The sequence below is a fragment of the Thermobia domestica genome, chromosome 5, assembly GCF_964235325.1.
Source record: "Thermobia domestica chromosome 5, izTheDome1.hap1.1, whole genome shotgun sequence".
NCBI lineage: Eukaryota > Metazoa > Arthropoda > Insecta > Zygentoma > Lepismatidae > Thermobia > Thermobia domestica.
This window is the reverse complement of record NC_137458.1, coordinates 114,741,916-114,756,446: the sequence shown is the minus strand read 5'-3', so window position 1 is coordinate 114,756,446 and position 14,531 is coordinate 114,741,916. Positions and strand designations below refer to the sequence as shown.

The window sequence follows — 14,531 nt, the reverse complement described above, 5'->3', positions numbered from 1 at the left end:
TGCAAATTTAATTCTAATGTACTTAAGAAGTCATTCATTAAAACTGCACATGATTCAAAGGAATGCTGAATAAAAATAATTCATAGTTAAATTTTTTTTTTCAAAACTTGCCAGAACAATTTCAAGACGAAAGTGAATTGTCTACTGAGTACTGATCGGATGACATTAGCCATCTGTGCATTTAACTTTGTTCCAAACTTTTGTATATATCAGAGCAAAATGTCAGGTAGAAAGTTGTGATCTTTCTCCAAAATAGTACTAATATCACGAAAGCGATTTTCCAAACTTCACTTTTTTTTTTCTTTCTTAAATCACAACTTTCTACTCCATATTTTGTAATTATCCTTCGCAATTTGAAAGAGCAATATAATATGTTTGGGTACCTGATAACGCTTCCCTCTCTAAGATTACTATAAATATACAGAATATACTGAAATCTGTAACATTTTAATACACAGAACTTACTCCCAAAACTGTTGAACGACAACGAGTCATCTATTGGATATTGTTCGGAAAGCATAAATAAATTTTGCAGTTTTGTTTGTATCTGTAAATTACAGATACAGATAGCTTTACGTCTTTCGCTAAATCTAATTCTTCAACAAGATCTTAGATCATGTCCAACATAATGAAAAGATGGAATTAAAGAAGATGTAGAATATTCACACTTACCTGTAAAAGGTACATGTAATCCTGAAGATTGCCACAGAAAAATAAGTGGCTGAAATGTATCGGGTCTACTGAATGCTCAACTACATAACAGATCTCTTATTTCGTACGATATCTGATTTTGTCAAAATGTGAATTAGTGAGTTTTGGAAATATTTTCTTCGTTATTCTGGACACTACGTTACGAAATCCCTAGATAGTGTCCAAGAATACTTAAAAAGAGTTCCGCCCTGTTTTTTATATAGAAATATTGACATGACATAACTCACAGTCTCGTTTACTTCACTGAAACTATGAAATACATTAGTTTACTTCTAATTAACTTATTTTATATCTAGAAAAAAAAAAAAAAAAAAAAAGAGAGAGAGAGAAAAAAAGAAATACAATGCAAATATTACTGTCTCGGAAATCGGGGTTCCTTTTGGAACATTATTATTTATACTACGTTCATAATGTTCATGTTATACGGCCACGAAGGAATGTTATGTATCAGATGGACAATTAAAAAAGAAATTTCCTGGCAAATTATGATTTTTAACTTAATGAATTTTGGAAAAGAGATCTTAAATTGCTTAACAAATTTTGTAAAGTGCACATCTGTCACATTTGAAGCTGTAATTTTGCATCTACACTGGGAAGTTGAAGGTGGTTCGAAGAAACCATTTGTAGCTTCCTACAAATTTTTGGGACGCTCAGCGGTAAGTGTTTAATTACCTATATAATATGCGTCCAATACCATTTTTAAACCACTTTGTCTCAAAAATACAATCAAAGGATGAAGTTACTTTTGTATACATAAAACAGTTTTAATTTGACGAATTGTTTTATCACTGACGCTTCCAAATCAACATTTGTAATACAGTAGAACATGCATTTATTTAGAAAGTAGATATTGAATGTATATTCAAATAATTGAAAAACTCACCTATAAGCGTTCTATAATATTATAGACAGCGACAAATTATTTCGACCAACTACTATCATCTTCGTTAGTGTAGATTGAGAACAAAAACTTAAGCTGCTGAACTCTTGTGAAGTTGCTTCCAACTATTGGATGCTGGAAAACACTATACAGATGAATGTTACATGTGTTTGAATATTCGTCCACTCCATCTGTATACAGTTTTCCATCATTCACGAGCTGGAGGCAACTTCACGATTATATTATCGTTTAGTAGTTACAGAGTTCAGCGGCTCAATACTTTTGTTTTCAATATATACTAATGAAGATTATGTTTGTTCATTGAAACAGTTTACCACTGTCTAGAGTACTACAGGGTGCTTAGGCTACAGGTGATTTTTTTTTCCTCTATGCGTTTGTCTTTTTTAATTGATTTATTTATTTTTATTTCTTTCATTTTTTTTTTTAATTTTTTACTATTAAACGAAGTACAACAGAAAGTTAGGCTTAGCACTAGAATATATGAAACTTGTGATACAATTATAAAACATATAAGTAACCCTTTAGAAATCATTTGCGTTCTTTTTTTTTTTTTTTCTTTCCCGAACTTCTTGTATGCGCAGTTACATAGTTTATAGAGATCAGAATGAATGAAAACTAATTAATCAATGTAAATTTTTGTAAGACTTATAAATTCAAAACATTCATACATAGTTGAAATAAATTTCTCAAAATTATCTCCTTGAGCCCTAATAAACCAAGACTGCCAGCACGATCCTTACCTGAAGTTTCTTTAGTGTTCTTGGAAAGCCTTGAAGAGTAGGGTATTCTGCTCTTGAAGTAACAATCAGGTCTGTTTTGGGGGCCTCTATTTTAGACGTATGGCTCTGTGCAGTTAAAAGAGGTAAACTATCTACAGGCCCTTTGGCACATAATGCCATTCTGAGCACATTAAAGAAACTTTTCAATTGCAGTGGATCACCTTTGATTGATAAATCATGTGGTGGGCTCTTAAAACGGATAGTTGCTTTTCCTTCTTTCAAAAACTTCACGAAGACTTGTTGCAGATTATCTTTCACCTGCAAGAAAATTAAATGCTTTTAATTATTTAATGCCACTATTTGCACGTGTATATTATAATTGGTGACAAACACATGACAACTAAATGCTTATCTTGAAAGGAATAGTACGAACTTCTTATCGTAGTTCTTGAATTCAGGAAGCGTACCAGATTCAGTTCCATACTACTCACGATATTTTTAGATCTTTCAACGTTCAATTCAAATTATAGTTTCCAAAATACAGGATAGGCCATAAGTTGTTAAAAATGCATCTGAAATTAATTCTTTATCAACTACGAGTCTACGAAATTATTACAACTTGTATCATAACATTAAATAAGGTTACCTAAATCAAGTGTTCAAAGTGTTCTCCGTCACTTTCAATGCATAAATTACATTTGAACTACAAACACATAGAAGCACGAACACGCGTTCAGCCTTTAATAATTTTGTATTCATTGTGAACTTAATTACAAATCTTACACAATCACCTCCTATAACATTATTCACGAATCACACAATAATGAACTGCTTACGTCAATTACCCTTCTGCTACTCTACTCAACTGAGAATTGACTAACTGTTAGTGTCAAGCGACTTATGGTCCATAATGTGTAATTTTTGTGCTCTTCCTGTTCCTGAAGGGCATGCGTCGTACTTGCTAATCTATATGCGTAAGTAAAACTGAAGTAATTAGGGTTTTATGACAGCATCACATAAAGACAGCTGAGGAGATTCTTATAATTTTCAGTGTGATAATACACCTAAGGCCATTGATGATTTTCATATTTTCTTTGATGTTCAAATCATCATCAAGTGGTATAACTGACCAAGAAAGTGTCCAACAAATTCCAATAAAAATAGTGCAGTAGTAGTAAAAATGAGCATACCACAACTTCGTTTATTTTCCTTTTATTTAGTGACTTATAAAACAAACCAATGACTGACAAAACCCGTTGAAGCAACTATTGTCTCTGGAAATTTTCACTGGGGCCGAATCTCTCTACCATTTGTTCTATCCGAGTCTACTACTCCTTTCAAGCGAAAAGTTTCTTGTTAGATTTTCGTTTTTAATGACAATTAAACATAAACAGTAATTGTTGCTAGATATATTTAAAAGTCTAAATAAATAAACTTTACTTTTATTAATATGGAGCATCCTTGGTATACGTATATCATTTAGTAATTGCCATCTTTCTCAGTGACGTTTTCTTAAAGCATTTACTGCAAACTTATCACATCATATGATATCAATTGTTGTGATATAAAAGAACCAAACAAAAATTTTCTTCTAGTAATAAAAATGTACACAAATACATAAGCTACACTCTTAAATATTTGAATCATCACAGAATCACTCTGCAACCTTGCTTGATATTAACCAAAACTTTCCTGAATGATGCAGATGTGTTTATAGTTTGGAGGTGTGATTGTAACCTCAAACTATAAACAGTGTTAATTTTGTCTTTTCTTCTTCTGCTGCTGCTTTTGGTTTGCCATATGTATGGTTTGTCTAAATACAATCGATTTATTGCTGCCGCATTGGACAATGAAGGGGATTTAAATTATCAGTTTACAGCCAATTCTTAGAGGATGATACACCTGGAAACTTAGAATTCACTTTTCTTGTGTCTGTTCTGCTATTAGTGATAAGAGAATGCATACACACCTGCTAAGAATAGATGGTAATAAAGATTATTACAAGATTCAATACCAAGTTGCAATCCATTTAAACAAGCTTTTTGTTTTTTCTTCTTGCTTTTTCCTTCAATATTAAATAATTAAATATCTGCATCTTTCCACCTTTAACGATAAAACACTTGCTTATAATAAGTGCAAGACTAGTTTTCATATCAAAATTGTGATAAATAACTAATTGTAGCAGATGTTCACTTGTTCGGTGTACAAGTTATATGACAGAATTTTTATAAAGAAAATGCATTCTGTTGTGTATCATCAATTTTGTGCGCCAGTCCTAAAGGACATGCTTGCATATGCATGGCAGAAATGTGGGTACGTAACAGCAGCAATAGTTGGTTCATTTACAAATGTTCTGGAGACTAGTAGAAAATAGTGTCTGTGGTCATGAAGATTGTGACAAAAGTGCATTTTTAAGTGTTAGCACTACTCCATGATACTGTGTGCTAATCATTTCGTTTTGGATCTCCATCATCACAGCTGAAGAGCAAAAGGTTAGTAGGTTAATATTTGCTTATGTGCACCAGTTTATATTATTTTTCTAATAATTTTTCTATTAATTTTCTAATAACTTCAAGACACATTCTTGTAAAGTCATATGTGCCGTTGCACCTCACTTACATTACAGCATTTAATTGCTATGCATAACCGCAACACACAGACATATATATAGCACACTTTAAATAGGTATAATTTGTTACAGTGCTGCTATTCCATTTTTCACTACAGGCATTTCAATTTAATTAACGATTTCTCTCATTAGTCTCAAGATCTGATTGGTATAGTGGTTATTGTAGATCAAATGACTATTACTGCATTAGTTAAAACCCTGCAAGTGTTCGCACGACCGCATTTCGTAACACAAATTTTACTTGCTCGGTTTTTATATGTTCCTGTGAGCGAGAGAGCTCTTAACTCTGAAGTGAAAACAGATATCTAAACTTTGGTTACGGAAATAGATTCAGGAGAAAATTCCAGTGTTATTTGATATCCCACATGACCCCTTGTCATTTATCATATTTGACTGCGATTCAATATGGCGATCATGCACTGGGAGTACTCCCACATATAGATGCTCTACCTTGGTTTACAATACTGAAGTCAGATTTATTAAAAGCTTTTTCATTTGTGTGCCAAAAGGGTATTCTTGGACATTGCCTACTGGATTTCAAGATGGCGTCGGTGTAGCAGCTCAACAAAGCGTTTGCGCATCGAGTGACTATTACTACGTTACTTAGCAACTCGAACTGAATCTTGTCACAAATTTTCATCAAAATACACCTCTCACGGTTTATGGACCATCCTCGTCAGTCGAATTCACTGCTTTCATGGTTTTTATACAAAGCTCTCTCGTAGGTAAGCGGTTAGCGTACGCGTCTTTGGCGTGGGAGACCGGGGTTCGATTCACGGCGGGACCTCACGTGGTTCGGATTTCACGTTAGCTGTATGTTCACGCCTCATACAGTCTCGCTGCTGAAAGAGACGCTAAATTCAAAATCACATCACATCACGTTTTTCATGGTCCAAAATTTTTCAATTTCACGGCTGAATGTTTACCCTTTACTGATAACACAACGATCATAAAAACCAACCGGTGCGGTTGGTGATCAAGGTTTTTTTTTTTTTTTTTTTTTTTATTAGTTTGAATTTTTTCTAGATTTTCAAGATTTGATGACGAAATCCACTGCTTATTGCAGTTATTTTCATGTTATACGAAACCTACGACTTATTCACGGTTGGGCGGGCACTTGAGAAGGCAATGAATTTAACTTTCACCGCCATCAGCAACATTTAGGAAATATGCTTCACGTTTTCAGAATCCCTACTGCTTAGGATTGAAATCAGTTAATTGTGCGCATCTTCCTACTCCTTCGCTATTTTACCCTAACTTCAAGATCATGCTAGGGTAAAGCGAAGAGAATCTTTAATTTAAAAAAGATAACTTTTACTCGCTTCCACAATGCATGGAATCACCAGTGTCTTATTACAAAGAACTTACCTTGTACTTTGTTCCTTGTTTATTTTTCATAGTTTGATGCAACACAAAGATTTCATTTGATTTAGGTGTTCTGCCTAAGCTCAACGTTGATCTGCTAAATGGAAATGAAGACCTTAGATTATGTTCCGGTAAAGCTCGATTGCTTAACTGAACATCACAAGTCACTTTCATTGTTTTGCCTGTAAAAGTAAAGACAAAAAAGTTTTATAAATATGTAATAATCAGGGTTGGTTGGTTTAAACCAAGGTGGTTTAAACCAGCTGGTTTTTTCAAAAAAACCAATTGGTTTAAACCAAAAAACAAAAAAATGTTCGTAAAAGTGTGTTTGTAAAATCTTGATGAACACATATTTGTGGGTTATCACGTTTCACTCCCGTATATTATTCGTATTATATTCAGACCTAAATTCCCCATTCATTACTCAAAAAGATTAAACTATAAAAGCAACTTTTTTTTTTATAAGTTTAAAAATGTTTATTTTGTGATTTTTTCTAGTTGTTGTTATTGTTATGTAATTGCAATCGAAGAAAAATTCTAAATATTGTTTCGTTTCAATGTTTACTATTGATAAAATACATCGAAAATGCCGTACTTTTTGTGTGTGGGGGGATCATACAGACCCCACGAGAGGCATTTAGTGAAATAAGTATCTTTGGTATCTATGTCTAAATTAGTCCGAGCCAAAGTGGACTCAAATAATTCGTATCTTTATTCACTTTTCTTATTGATATGCAAATTAAGTCGGTGTATTTCTTTAATTTGGACCAATAAAAGTCGTTGTTAACTAACCTGAACTAAATTAGTTCTTCTGTACTCCGTAGTACTTTGAAATTGTTCATATGTAATTCTGTGTAATGGTTTCACTTGTGCAACTGTTTATCTTTTTGTCCTTCTGAAATGACTCTTGACAGTTATATTAAGAAGCATGTAAAGATCAGTACAACGTATTTTTTTTATCAGGATTTCTTCGTGAGTGAGTCGGCAGACGTATCGCATTTGTGGCCAATTAGTCCTGGTTCCGAGTTCAAATGGAGGACAATTTCTCTCGGATGTAACTCGAGAAGCGGTTTTTATTCCGCTTTAAGCTTATGTGACCCCTTCCAGCATAACCCGGTTGTTGCATAATAACAAGGCGAAACAAACTTATTTCTGTCCATATATGATATGAATATATAGAGCAAATTATTTAAACCAAAAAAACCTGGTTTAAACAAAAAAAACGTTTTTTTTTTTTTTTTTTTTGTTTTTTTAATAAAAACCATGGTTTTTGCCAACCCTGGTAATAATTATACCAGCATATGCAGCTGGTAAAAGTTCATACTACTTTTGGGGAGTAAGTCAGTCAACTTAAAGAATTGAAATTTTAATTATTATTATAGACATAAGATCTTATTATTTTGTACTATCTTCCTAGCATATTATGATATTGCACTGAGACATTCAAAGGTGTTTCTTAATACAAATTAATAGAGGTGCAAAAAAAGCCGGCTTTTTTGAATCGATGGTTTTATGCACATAAAAAGCCGGCCTTCTTGGGGGAAAAAAACGAGAATTTTGAATTTTTCATTTTCATGATTTCTCTGTTTAAATAGCTTTCTTATAATATACTCTAAAGTTAAATAAGATTCCATGACCTAAATGCATATTTCGCTCAGGAATTCACCATCATGATGGATGGAGCACATGGTTTATGAATTAAAGTAAACATAAAGTACGTAGTATTTTAGGGCAATTTTAGAAGCTATTTAACTTTATTTTAACTTCTGACTTAACCACATTTTTTTCTTCTCTAGATCATTTCTTTTTAGTCATCCATGTTCCACTTCTTACAGCTTAGTACTCTACGTTCTAGCACATAATTAAACTTATGTTTTTCAATATATCTGTCAGAGCGTACTTCCACATTTCCGTTATACTGTAGCTGTGCAATGATTTAATAATCATCTTCGGATACAACCTTGAATACCATTTGATAGAAATAACCAGTATCGGATATAAAAAATATTTGGGGGGGGGGGGTTCTGAATAATGTTTGGTTTTTCTACAAATTCCTAACTTTTATTTAAGAGGAGCTTGAGTTTATGAGTACAGGCATAACAAATATTTCGTTTCGCTTGTATATTCTGCTATAATCTTCCAGATATAACCTTGAAGACCATTTTATACTGATAATCAGTGGTGGATTTAAAAAAGTATTTTGGGAGAGGCTTTTCTTATTAATGCTTAGTTTTTCTAAAAATTCCTAATTTTTTATTTGAGAACAGCTTGAAGTTTAAGAATAAAGGCAAAACTAATATTGAGTTTGTTTTAGAAATTCCGTAATTTCGGGGTAGAGGCTTCAATCCGAAAGACATCCCCACTCTAATCCTTTTCGCAAATCCATCACTGCTGGTAATTAGTAACAACAAAGATTTAAAAACGATTTTCGGGGTAGAGGCTTCAATCCGAAAGACATCCCCACTCTAATCCTTTTCGCAAATCCATCACTGCTGGTAATTAGTAACAACAAAGATTTAAAAACGATTAGAAAGCAAGTCGGCCAGGACTCACAGTACACGCACTATCTCTAAATTCACAGATGGAATTAAGAAAAACTTTTGTCAAAATGGTCGAATGCGGGGTTGAATCCCGGACTTCACGATAGAAGCGCAATAGCTAACCACTCACTCATGTTTGTTGTGCTTAACTGTATTCTCTCTCTCTCTATGGCCACAAAAGCTCTCCATTGACTTCTGTCCTTATCCAAATCAATCCGGTTTCTATTCTGTATTCCTATTTCTGCTAGATCCATTTTAATATTGTCCTCCCATCTGGGCCTAGGTTTTCCTAATGGACGTTTCCCGATTGGACTTCCAGTTAAAACTTTGAAAGCGTTCCTACTTTTTTCTTTCTGGCTATATGACCTGCCCACCTGATGACTAACAATGTTTGGTAAACCGTATAAATTATATAGTTCCTTCTTATGAAGTTTCCGCCATTCCCCATTTCCGTTCCTCTTAGCTCCAAATATTCGTCTCAGATTTTATTCTCAAATAATTTCAGTCTGCGTTCTTCCCTCAGCGTAAGCGACCATGTTTCACAACCATAAAGCATAGCAGGCACGATTATCATTTTATATATTTTAAGCTTTAAATTCCTTGACAGAATTCGCGACAACAAAATATTTTGAACTGAATAATAAGAATTTCCTGATTTCAGTCGACATTTAATTTCCTTGTGGGTATGATTTTGGTCTGGTAATACTGATCCAAGATATTTGAAAGTATCCACTGTGTCGAAAATATTAATTGATATTTTAACGCATTCATAATTTGCCGTATTACTATCCTTGTGAACTTCCTTGTATTTAGATTTCTCTGCATTTACTCATGTCCCTGCAAGCGTTTAATAAGACCTCTGCATTTCTTTTGATTATTCTCCTAACCGATTTACATAATCAGCATACACCATAACCTGGTGAATACCATTCAACTCTAGGCCCTGGTTCCTATCTTTGATCTTTCTTATAGCGTAGTCCGGAACAAAGCTGAATAATAACGGCGATAACGCATATACTTGTTTCAGGCCAATCTCGACGTGGAAGCGCGCATTTTTCTACTCGGACTTTACTCTGGGATTTATTTAAACACTTAATAAGTCTAGCTTTTTCGGTATTCCAAATTCTGTACGAATGTTGTACAATGTTTCCCTCCTAACCGAGTTGTAAGCCTTTCTAAAATCAATAAACAGTTGATGTACTGGGTAATATATTCCCATTTCTTTTCGAGTATTTGTCGAATGGTAAATATCGCTCGATTTCGACTAAAATCCACACTGATAATTTCCAATAATTTCATCTGCGTATGGGGTCAATCTTATTAATAGAATGTTAAGAGAAATGCCTCGATCATTATTACAATCAATTTTGTCGTTTTTCTTGTGAATTGGAACAGTGATTGATTCTTCCACTCTTTTTAAATGTATTCCATAGTTTTTGTATTTAAAAAAAAAATCGTAACGATATGTTGAATTTTGTTGTAAAAAATTCAGAAACCTTCAGGACTGGGTAAACCGTGATGGTGGTTATATATTCTACAGCCTAGGAAACCATACGCTCAGATGAACCGTCTATTACGTATATGATCCATGAAGAGAAAATTCCATACTTTCCCGATTCTGAACAAGCTTAAGGAGCAGTCAGTGCATTACAGAATTTGGAGCTTCACCGATTTTGCAGATCCGAAGCACCTGATAGATGGTAACAGATTATTACGTATGTGATTAATCAGTGAAAAATTTGTTCGAAATATTCATACAATGTATATGAAAATTAAAACTTAAATGAAAAATGTCAAGAATGTACAGAACCACCTAAAACGAAGCTCTTGATGTGCAGATTCCTCTCATGTTTTTCTTTATTTTGCTTCAAAAAGAGGGTTTATATTTTGAAGTAAAAATATTACATACAATTTTGCTAGTTATTTGTGTATCATTTTTTTAACGTACTTATTATATATAAGAGGCTAAAATATTATTACATATTGGTTAACCCTTTGGAATTTATAATGTAAATATGTTAAGAATTTAAAAAAATCTTTTTGAAATTCATGGTTTATTTTCGAAATTTCATATTATTATCTGTATCAACCACTAATTAAATTAGTTTTTTTTGTTGTAGAGAAGCGAAACAAAGTCTTATTTATCAGTTTAAAGCAAAATTTTCAAAAAAGCCCAAAATTTCCCAAGCAAAAAAGCGAAGCAGAAAAAACCGAGTTTTTTTAAAAATCAAAAAAGACGGTTTTTTCCCGAGCCCTTGCATCTCTGCAAATTAATAATTTGAATCTTCGTTTCGTATTGAATTTATGTTTTCAAAGTAATTCTTCCAAATTGCTGTTGCATTATATTTTATTTTTAATATCTTTATGGCTGAGCTTTTCAAATTTTACAGTTTCAACAACTCAACGTTGCCTTCATCAGACACGCAATAAAAAACACATCAAACCATGACATCATACAATATATCATCATACATCATTACAAAATCAACCAATCACAACGCTCAAAACAATGAACCATCACAGAAGTATTCTAACAACTCACTCTCAACCAAGACAAAACACATCATTTCGAAGTACATATGAACTTGTGACATACATACATAAATAACTACAGGACGAGATTTCACTTTAGGCAATTTACTCAAAAATTCAACCAATTAAGAATACATTTAATGGTGATTTGGTGCCAAAGTAGTTTGTGGGACCACATATTTGTAAATTTCAAGAGAGTAATGTATAAGTAATCAAATACTGATATCCGATTTTTTAAAAACATAATCCAAAGTGTAGTTTTTAACCACGTAATATTATATGAGGAAGCCGTGATGAACTGAATGGATTATGTTAAGTCATGATCCATAACAAGAGAAGTGCACAAGTCACGCATCTAATAACATGAGAAATGTAGTGTGTAACACTTTCTCGCGTATTTCCACCGTCGTTAACGCGCCTGCTCCCTACGGACCCATCAATTTCGTCTTGCTCTTACGCGGGTTAGATATAATGCTTGCTTTAGTGGTCACGAAACACAGGATGCTTGGTCACGAAACACAGGATGCATTTTGTGGTTAAGAGTACATGCCTAACTAAAAAATTCATGTAGGGTCACATAAATTGTTTGTACCGGCGAATTTATTATTATAATGCAATTGAACCTAAATTAACCATATGCTCGACTACGATTTATAAATGAACTGAATAAAGTAAAATCTTAAACATGTTTTAGAGAAATCGACATGGTTTTATTTAATTTTTTAGTCGGTGTCAGCGTAAGGATTCTGATTCGTTACATTTTCACGATAGAATTTTAAGGTTCAATTTTGCATTATCACTAACGTTACAAATAACTATGGCCTGTGTTTAGGGGCCAGTCTTTTCTTCGAAAAAAAAAGTAACAATTTCGCTAATTTCTGTTAATATCACGTTAGGTTAGGGCTAACTACTTGCATCATTGTATTCATATTTCCTGAAGTGCGCCTCCGGTAAGAACATATATTCTTTATAGTATGTTATTTCTGTATGTACTTCTATTCCATTCTTAAATGAGACAAAACTGAATTACGTTTCCCTTATTTCAAATCATTTCACCTGTCAACATAGCTCATAACTACTTACTTACTTGCATACCCAATGTTGTTAACGAACATACTCATACGGTTCCCTTTCCCCACTTTTATGCAGTGCACTCCAGCTTCGCAATGCCTGAACAGGAATAGATAAAAATCTACCTTTTAGTGATACCTAGCACGCGTTGTTTTGCACGAAACCGACTGGTAATACTAATGTAAACTAATCTCCTTATTCTTAATTATTGTCCCTGTATGTATCAGATTTGAAGAATATCGAACTTTTAAAAAAGAGGGAGCAATGGATAATGTTATTGTAATTTTAACACATGTTAACTTACCGCAAAATTATGAAAACTTTTGCTTTTACATATAATACGAATCCTTCAGTTGGAACAGAAATAGTAACATTGTACTCCTTACAAATGGGACATTTCAATAGAATTCAATAACTCTCAAATATTCCGCCAAAACTCCATGTATGATGAACACTGTTGCTAATTCTTATTGGCAAAATGTTGCTAAATTCAACTCCGAAAGTCACTAGAAAGTCGTTTGAACGGCATTTGTCGAATTTAAGCCTGAAAACTAAGTTTCCTTTCTTTTCCTAAAGATCATAAATATATATAACATACGTAAACATAATCCGAGTTCCCTGGTGGCTAAGCGATTAGCGTAAGAGCATTTGGCGTGGTAGATCCCGGTTCGATTCCTGGTGCGACCTCATAATGTTCAGATTCCACTTTAAGCTATAGCTCCACGTCCTATATAATGAAAGGGACGTTAAGCTCAAAATCAAATTAACGTAAACATAATCAGTAAAAACAGAAACCACATAAAACAGTTATCTATTCGCCAAGAAACACTGTTTGCTCTTCTTGGAGTTTACTTACGCTTAATTTTAAAAATACGACGTTTGTAAGGGGAATAAAGAAAACATGGTCACACACTTCAGTCACTTTCATTTAGTTACATAGCAATGTGCACCACACATACATTGTAACTAGATATACTCAATAATTCATTCCAAATGCCCTAGTTCAGTGAAGGGTAAACTACAGCCCGCGAGCCAGATGTAGTCTCGTGGAAGGTTCTGTCTAACCCGTTTCATGATACTTAATCTGACGAACAAAATTATTGCAGTTTCTGAAAGAGTTGTATTAGAAACAGACGAACAGATGAACATTTAACTTCACGTCTGACAAGGGACATCGGAAAGTCCGGCTCCGATTTCAATGTTTTTTTTTTTTTTTTTTTTTTTTTTTTTTTGATATAGGACATGTAGGCCTATACATTATTTGTGATGACAGAACTTTTTGGTAGGTATGACCTTGACGGTAGACATCTTGAAATCCGCCATTTAGAATTAAGGTCAAGTTTTTTTTAAATGGGAATAGGGTAATATGATACATAATTTCGGACTGGAATTTAATCAGGAAGACAATGGTGAAGTTAGTTTTAAGATACGCCCATTTGGGGAAAAGTTACAGGCATATTGTTTATACTTACTATGTGCGTAAGTCCCTTACCACCGCTTCTAACCCGCGTATTAATGATCATAAATGGATAAAAGCTTCGATCATACATATTATGTCTAGAGGGAAGTGATACGGTAAGGGTATTCTTGACGGCAGCCATCTTGAAATCCGCCATTTTGAATTAAAGTGAAGATTTGAAAAATGAAAACCATAGCATGTGACACCTCATTTTAATAGCAAATTTTCCCCAAAAGCCAATGGTATGCTTATTTTTGTTCTATAGTTTACCAGTATGAATTTAGGACTGCTTCTAATGTACACCAAACGTCCATTATTCGATCTTTCAAATTGGCAACACTCCTAATTTTCACCGTATGTTTTAAGATTCCAACTGGCACTTTACAATTGTTGCCATGGCTCATGTTTTCTAAATTTATTACATTTTTTTAAGAGTTGGGATTTGTCAGTTCATGAATAGTGTTGGGATAAGCATCCAGCAATCTTTCTGAATTTTGAAGACTTGTCATGTAATTATTTATTTCCTATACCATGAGGTAATTATTTATTTCCTATACCTGCCCTTAAAAGACCTCGTTTACTGAAATGAATCATCGCACAACGA

The 14,531-nt window shown here is 33.4% G+C and overlaps 1 protein-coding gene across 2 annotated transcripts in view; it reads right to left on the bottom strand.

Annotated features, from left to right (window-relative positions):
• Positions 1–12,940, bottom strand: part of Lrr47 (Leucine-rich repeat 47) — a 57,902-nt gene extending 44,962 nt beyond the window's left edge. The window contains exons 1-3 of one of the 2 annotated variants that reach the window (XM_081758931.1): positions 12,773–12,940; positions 6,329–6,507; positions 2,353–2,649 (exon numbers count right to left, since the gene is read on the bottom strand). In XM_081758931.1, the coding sequence (XP_081615057.1) occupies positions 2,353–2,649; positions 6,329–6,499 (468 nt within the window). In that variant the 5' untranslated portion in view covers positions 6,500–6,507; positions 12,773–12,940. Of the gene's footprint in view, positions 1–2,352; positions 2,650–6,328; positions 6,508–12,484; positions 12,633–12,772 lie in introns of those variants that run through there. The other variant, XM_081758930.1, reaches the window with a different exon arrangement.
• Positions 12,941–14,531: the final 1,591 nt, after the last annotated feature.